This window comes from Garra rufa, chromosome 19 (assembly GCF_049309525.1).
Source record: "Garra rufa chromosome 19, GarRuf1.0, whole genome shotgun sequence".
Classification (NCBI taxonomy): Eukaryota; Metazoa; Chordata; class Actinopteri; order Cypriniformes; family Cyprinidae; genus Garra; species Garra rufa.
The window spans coordinates 14,587,791-14,595,696 of NC_133379.1; the positions used below are offsets into that span (position 1 = coordinate 14,587,791).

Here is a 7,906-nt window from a genome sequence, read left to right on the forward strand (position 1 = left end):
TTAAAAATATTAAAGGGGTCATCGGATGCCCATTTTCCACAAGTTCATATGATTCTTTAGGGTCTTAATGAAAAGTCTATCATATACTTAGGTCAAAAATTCTCAACAGTAGTGTAAAAAAACACCCTTTTACCTTGTCAGAATCATCTCTGCAAAAACTCAACTCATTTTATTACATGGGCCCTTTAAATGCAAATGAGCTCTGCTCGCCCCGCCCCTCTCTGCTGTGGGATTATGAGCCGTAATGTTTACTTTACCCGTGTTTAGCTGTGTTTATTGGCGAAACTTGCCAACAAGCAGATTATTAAGAAAGCCCGTTTGCAAAGATGCATAAAAACCCCTTATCCTCACTTCTGCTGTGGGTGAAGCTGCATCAGGAACGAGTCACACGAACACAGACGCATATGTAGATCGGGATCGGCGCAGTTATCTAGTTGTCTTAATGGTGTCAAATGAAATAAAAAGCAGATTTCCTTGATGTAGTTACATTTTAATAAAACATACACAAACATGTATATATTCATATTGTAACTGTACTACAAAGTAAATGAACAAGAAAAATGAAAGCCCACGTCACGATTATATGAATGTAACAAATAGCGAACACAAAGCTGTTCTTAATGCCATACACTGCTACTCACAGGCTACACACTACTATCTCAATCCTTGTGATATTAAACCGATAAGAACATTTCACATCACTGGTTCACAAGATGCTGACAGCATTCCCACACCAACAATAATCATCAGATCAGAATAGTAAATACCATACAAAAGGAGCTAGACGTGTCGTGATTGACGTGTGGAATTAAAGAGCGTCACGTTTCTGGGATCACGGACACGCTTTAGAAAGCTGCTGGAGTTCTTTGGTGGAGTGCTGGACTGGGAGAAACACGTTTCAATCAAACTATTGCACTCGTTGTGAAGTCGTCTTCATTATCGTGTCACTATTTAAATCAAGCTTAAGAAACAAGCCCACTAACAACCCAACCTGACATGCAATGGACATTCAGAGTGATCACAGACAACTATTTACAGGACTGGACTGAGAAACGGCCAAACGTCCCGCCGCAGTCACAAGAGTCCCGTCATCTGTGTGACAGAGATCATGTGTGTGTGTGTGTGTGAGAGAGAGAGAAATCACGTGTGTGACAGAAACCATGTGTGGTTCAGGAGTATGATGGCAGAGCGCTGTGGATGGGGACCGGCAGAGCGTTTCTCGACTGACCGCCGTCTGGACACACGGCCGCCACCGAAAAGGCCTCCGATGACATGACGCTGATGGGCGGAGGGGTTTTTTGGTTTCGTATGGGGAAGCCGCTGAGGAGGAACTGCGGAGCTTGTAAAAGCATTTTTGTTCTAGACGAGGAAGAAAAACAGACATGATTTCATGAAGACTCAGTCCAAAGCTTATTAAAAACATGTAGCCTAATGAAAAGCAGTCAAACACCAAAAAACACACTGATGGAATTTAGGGATGCACCGAAATTAAAAATCTTGGCCAAAGCAGAACAAAATTACACATTAACCGAACACGTTTTTTGTGTTTTTTTGCCAATTTTTTTTTTCACCATTGCATAAATGAAATAGCCAAACTTCGCTTTTTAGTTTTCTTGCTTTTCAAAGAAAAAAAATAAATTACAAAAAAAGCAATTGAAAAATATATATTCAACACTGAACATTTGTAACATTCTAGTAGACATTCTAGCCAATCGACAAACCACAATTTAACTTCAAATGAATAAGTTAGTAAAATAATATTCTTTGGCCATTTTTAAGACCCTCTTCTTGAATCAGGCATGTGTTTCTAATGCACAAATAAATGCAGCCTTCCTGAGCAAAGGACAATGTTAGAATAAATGTATTAATAGAGCTGTTGGAATGATTGCTAGCATTATTTTTGTCTTTATTTTATTTCACAGAACAACAGTAAAATTGACTTTGGTGACTTATTTAGTGGTAAACCCTCAAGAAGAGCTCAGTCCTAGTGTTTGCTGGCAGCAGCAGATTTGTGAATGATTGTCATCTTTGGTCTTTGAACCCTGGCTAAGGAGCTGCTGTCAGAATAAACACAATTGGTGTCTGGTGTATTAGACAACAGAACGTTCTGGAGTTGATTGACTAATGGATGATTTCAGTCATCATACAGTAACCTTTCTCTCCTCATGAAGACATGCGATGCGCTTCTAAACAGTCTCTCGCTGTCGCTACTTGGAATGATTTTTGCGTCTTTCTCGGACAGTTTTAAATGCTTCCACATGTTTGCTGCATTAGTGCTCGCCTCTATTTGATTGTTCACTGTCATTTATTCACCCTCTTTTGGTGTTTGGCCGCCCTTCTTCAGCCAAACACCAAAAGAGCCTTTTTGCTATTTTCAGCCGAATAATTTTGTTTGCTGAACATCTGGTGCATCCCTTTGAATAACGATAAAGGACTAGTTCACATTCATGCAAATGTGCTGTAAATGTAATCATCCTCAGGCTATCTGAGATGTAGATGAGTTTGTTTGTTGATCAGATTTGTATAAATGTGTGATTCCATCACTGTCTCACCAATGGATCACCAATGCAGTGAATGGGTGCCGTCAGAATGAGAGTCCAAACAGCTGATAAAAATATTACACAAGAAACCCAATAAAAGTCCATCACCAAAATCCAGCCACATATTTCTGGATCACAACAAGCCCTGGTCTGTGCAGATTTCTCTCCTGATTCAGACCAGACCACTTTTTCACTGGAGGAAGTGTTATTATGGATTATAGACTTGTATTTTAGTATGATGGATTTGTTTGATCTTTTGTCTTCTCTAGATGTGAACTGATGAACTTGAGTGGTGTGGATTATTGTGATGTTTTTATCAGCTGTTTGGACTCTCAATCTGACGGCACCCATTCACTTCAGAGGATCTATTGCTGATGGAATGACACAAATATACAAGTGCTACTGTTGAATGTCCTGAGGGTGATCAGTTGTTTAGGGTGATGTGATGAGGGTGTCATTACTCTGTAGTGTTCTCCTCCTTGAGCGCAGCGTCACAGGCTCCAGGTTTGTGCATGACGCTGTAGGGAAACGCGGCTCCGCTGCAGGCGCTGTAGCTCAGTTTGCTGAGGCGCGACTGGCTCTTTATGCTGCCCGGCGGGCGACCGGGACTCACTTTATACCCCGCGGCTTTGGTGGTGCCCAGCGGTCGTCCCGGACTGGTCTTGAACCCGGCGGCTCTGGTGGTGCCCAGAGGTCTGCCTGTGCTGGTTCTGTATCCGGCTAGTTTGGTGGTGCCCGCCGGACGCCCGCGTTTCCCAGACCTCCCCGACCCGCCCTTCTTTTTGGAGTCCCCGCTCTTGTCGTCGCCGTGAGCGCCCGCGGGCCCCGGGGACAGCGGAGGCTCCTCGCGGCAGTCCTGCCTCTGGCACGGAGTGGGTTTGAGGACGGCGGCGGCGGGAGGCGGCAGGTAAGCGAAGCACATCTGTCGAGGACGATGAGGAGGGGAAGACTGATAGAACTTGGTGGGGCACAGATCAAAGTGGCTCGGAGAGAGTCTGCCGTCCTCCGCTAAACACGACGGTCTGCCATCGACGCAGTAATCGCCGCCGCCGCCGCTGCTGGACACCTGACGCATCATCTTCAGCTGATAGACACCAGGAGAGAGATACACGTGACAAACTAGATAAAGATCCCATCAAATAGTTCATGTTGAGGACAGGCAGTAAAGAATCAAAAGCAGCCAATCAAACATGAGTTACAGGGCCGTAGCCAGGGGGGGTTCATATGAGGAAGAGGTCTCTGCAGAGCAAACGTGGGCGTTTCTGAATTTTGTGGGTGTTTTCAAACTGCTGGGTGTTTCTAAATCATGATATCGAAATGATTCCCTTTACCTAACCCCACCCCTAAACCTACCGTCACTATGACGTCAGCCAATCAGGTACCATGGTCTAAAAACGCCCCGATCTAGTAACTCCCATTACTTTCCTGCAGAGACCTATACTTGGTTCATATTGCCAAGTATATAACTTAATTTTTTTTATTTTTTTTTTTTATAAACAAGTGTTCTTTTAAATAACGACATTTAAAGCATGCAAAGTATATACTTAATTAGTGTAAAAGCTTTAATTATTAAAGATGTCATAAATTTGGGCAAGGAAAGACAAGAATCGCATTATGGATTAAATGCGCTAGTCATTTAAAGCGTGCCACACGGACCGTTGATCCGCTCAGATAAACGCAAATTCACTAAAGCAGACGCGTTTACTAGCGAGCACTAAACAGCGCTGTAAGATCCACAATGAAGCGCTTGAATTTAGTAAAGAACACAAATGACTTTGCGATTTAAACAGGCGAAACAGCGCGACAAACAGGAGAAACACTGTGCGCGACGATACAGTCAGAATCATTTACCATGTAGCCTATTTATTTTACACTAACTGCACCATGGTATTGTGGCAGAAATGCGCAATATTATATCATATTAATGTAGACACGTATTAACTGTAAAGTAATGTAATATAAGTATAGTATCTATAGCATTTGTGCATTTATACTAAATGTATTTAGACAACTGTTCTTTATACAAATACATAGAAAAAATATGTAGTTAATTTTTATACCATGGTGTTAAGGTGCTATAGGCCAATGTGTGTGTTTTTACTAGTTATAATGTATGCTACTAGCAAGGGTTCATTTTAATAACTCAAACAGTCAGAATAATTAAACTTCACCATACAAAAATGAGCTTGTTACAATTTTTACAGATGTTATTGTTTTTTATGAACATTATCTGAGCTGTAAATCATGATAGAGGTTTAATATTTTACCTGACATTGCTTTATCCCGCTCATTCAATATTAATTCTATTTCTGCAGGTCTTAAAATAGGAAACAAAAAGCCATAATTTTGATTTTAAAAATTCAGCAGATACCATGTGGGCCTAAATAAATAAATAAAACTCCTTTCTTGATATTTGTGTTTTGAAAAGGAGGACACTTGCACAGGGCCCAGAGGTTGAAAGGGGTCCAGAAAACTCTTTTTTACTTTCTGACTAAAGACAGTTCTGGACCTCTTTTAGATTGTCATCAACTTTTTTATTATTCTTGTTCAATTTGCACACTGAACATAGTTGTTGCTCTTATTTTTGAACTCTCAAAATGCACCAAATGAATGGATTTACCTTTAAAATGTATAAACTTTTCTCCAGGGGGGCATGCCCCCGGACCCCCCTAGAGGGATGCACATTCACCCACCATTGTCTCTCCAAATCTTACATGACCATGATGTGAGCCCTCAACCATGCAGCACCATTACCCCCTCATGTTTTGGCTCAAGCCAAGTTTTTATTTAAATCTTACAAACATAAACTCAATTGGAAGTGTGTCAGTATAAAGGATCTGTGCATTTATTGCATTAACAGTGTCTCTTGTGGCTATTTATGAATTGCTTTAGGTATTTGTGTATATTTACTGAATAAGGTAGTACATGATCTTGGTAAGTTTGACCTCATTGTAGTAAATATGTTTGGTGCATCAAAAATCATGCTTATTAAGATACCAACAGACATGCTAATCCAGCACAAACGTGCATGAGAAGTCACCAAAATGAAGTAGGCTATTTGAACCTCATAATTAAATACAAAATGGGTGGGAACTGAAAAAGGTCCACTTTTTGAAAAAAAGAATCCCCCCCCCCCCCCTTCTGCTAGGCTGGCTACGGGCCTGCGTTACTGCTGGACAGATGAGAAGGACTTTAACTGGACAGAACCTTGGATACACCAAGAGAGCCAGATCCACATCACTGTTGCCACAGTCAAAATTCACAGTTCAAGATGTATTTGATGATCAGTCTCTTTTTTTAACATACTTAACTGCATAAATATCTGTTTAGGGCAAAACATTACAGGCAAAAACTCTTTTACTTTTATTTTTTTCTTTTATTTGCATCTGTAGATTTCAATTCCAATCCCTATATTTAAAGTTTCATACACTAAAATGTTGTTTTATTCCTCTCTATATTTTAGAGGTTCATTCAGTCAAGTTTACATACATTCTCCAGAATCTGCAAAATGTTAATTATTTTAGGAAAATAGAGGGATCATACAAATCGCATGTTACTGTTTATTTAGTACTGACCTGAATAAGAGATTTCACATACAAGATGTTTACATGTAGTCCACGAGAGAAAATAATACTGACTCTGTTCAAAAGTTTACACCCCCTTGATTCTTAATGCAGTGTTGTTCTCTGAATGATCCACAGCTGTGTTTTTTTGTTTAGTGATAGTTGTTCATGAGTCTCTTGTTTGTCCTGAACAGTTAAACTGTCTGCTGTTCTTCAGAAAAATCCTTCAGCTCCCACAAATTCCAGCATTTTTGTGTATTTGAACCCTTTCCAACAATGAATTACTGAATTAAAAATATGATATTTAGGCAAAATAAGAAAAATGCACACATCTTCATTCTGTCCAAAAGTTTTCACCCCCCAGCTCTTAATGCATGTTTTTTCCTTCTGGAGCATCACAAGAATCAATTTTTATAAATGTAACTATTATTTTCTCTTGTGGACTATATGTAAACATCTTTTATGTGAAATATCTTATTCAGGTCAGAACTCAATAAACAATAACATGCATTTTGTATGATCCCTCTTATTTTGTCCAAATAATTAACATTTTGCAGATTTTGAAAGGTGTATGTACACTTCTGACCAATTCAGACTGATTTTACTCCTAAAATCAAGGTAAAAATGTGTGTTTTCTGTCTGTTGACAGTATTTTCTGATTTCAGGAGTGACAAGAGAAATCCCAAATCTCCTTTGGAAAATATTTAATGTTATGAACCTGACTTCATATGAAATGTATATTTCTGTTCTGTAAATGTATGCAAATATGTGCATATTTAATTAGATATGGTAACATTTGAATATTCAAACTAATATAAAATATCTGTGTTAATGTACAGTGATTCATGTTGAGATCTATCAGAAAATGTTGTACTCTGTTCACCTGTTAGTGTCCTGCCTTAAAGTGAACAGTTAGGATTGTCAACTTTCAGGATGCCATCATCATCATCATCATCATCATCATGATGAAGCTCGAATCAAGTGTTCAGTGTTAAACTCAGCAGCTCTTCATGTAATATTCTCTGTGTGTGTGAATGCATGCAGATCTGTTCCAGAAGCTCTTATAAAGCATCAGTGAGGACAACATTAGCATGCATATCTTTACTGTGACATGAACATTATAAAGACACACCACTGTCACACATGACAAACCCTCCAGCTCTCTGTGTCTCTAACAAATAACAGTGATCAAATATAAAGCATTAGATTTGACAGAATACACATTTCAGTGCATGCACACTAACACAAACATGTGTTTAAAGAGATGATCAGTGACTGTACCTCGCTTTAATGTCGACAGTGGAGAGGAAAGGGTTAAATGTGACATTTTTGTCCCATTTTGGTGCTACGGATGAATTCTGACTGATTATGATCGAAGCTCATCCAACAAAACACAAGAGATGGACGTTCACCTTGATGATCAGAAAACGAGTCAAAGCTTTCGTCGTAAATTTAGCAGATTAGCTTTAGAAATCAGCGTCAGCCATTGATATTAAATATTAAGAAATCAAAAGGATAAAGCGCATGCGCACTGAGAGCTGAGATGGAGCTGCATTGACAGCGGTGGACATGAGGAATTTATCTGACACGATTGATCCAAATATCAGTTCATCTGCTTTCACTCTTTGCTCTTCAGTTTCAAACCAAATATCTGTGTCGTTATTCACATTCATATTATTGTACAGACTGTTGCAGACCAGAGACGCTGCTGACACGTGACATGTTACTATTCTCAGCGCTGCTCCTGTTGAGCCAATCACAGCTGTTTGAGATGCAACATTTTAACAAGCGCTGACTTTCATT

At 39.6% G+C, this 7,906-nt stretch overlaps 1 protein-coding gene across 1 annotated transcript; it reads right to left on the reverse strand.

Annotated features, from left to right (window-relative positions):
- Positions 1 to 478: 478 nt before the first annotated feature.
- c19h5orf24 (chromosome 19 C5orf24 homolog) lies at positions 479 to 7,839 on the reverse strand. Its single transcript, XM_073824341.1, has 3 exons — positions 7,385 to 7,839; positions 3,002 to 3,624; positions 479 to 1,359 (listed from the first exon to the last, which is right to left on the reverse strand). The coding sequence occupies exons 2-3, from the start codon at positions 3,616 to 3,618 to the stop codon at positions 1,170 to 1,172; spliced, it is 807 nt and encodes a 268-aa protein (XP_073680442.1). The 5' UTR covers positions 3,619 to 3,624; positions 7,385 to 7,839; the 3' UTR covers positions 479 to 1,169.
- Positions 7,840 to 7,906: the final 67 nt, after the last annotated feature.

Coding starts and splice junctions, on each gene's coding strand:
- c19h5orf24 (XM_073824341.1), bottom strand. CDS start 3,618: ATGATGCGTCAGGTGTCCAGCAGCGGCGGCGGCGGCGATTACTGCGTC. Junction 1,360..3,001: donor AAGGAGGAGAACACTACAGA/GTAATGACACCC, acceptor TTCCTCGTCTAG/AACAAAAATGCTTTTACAAG.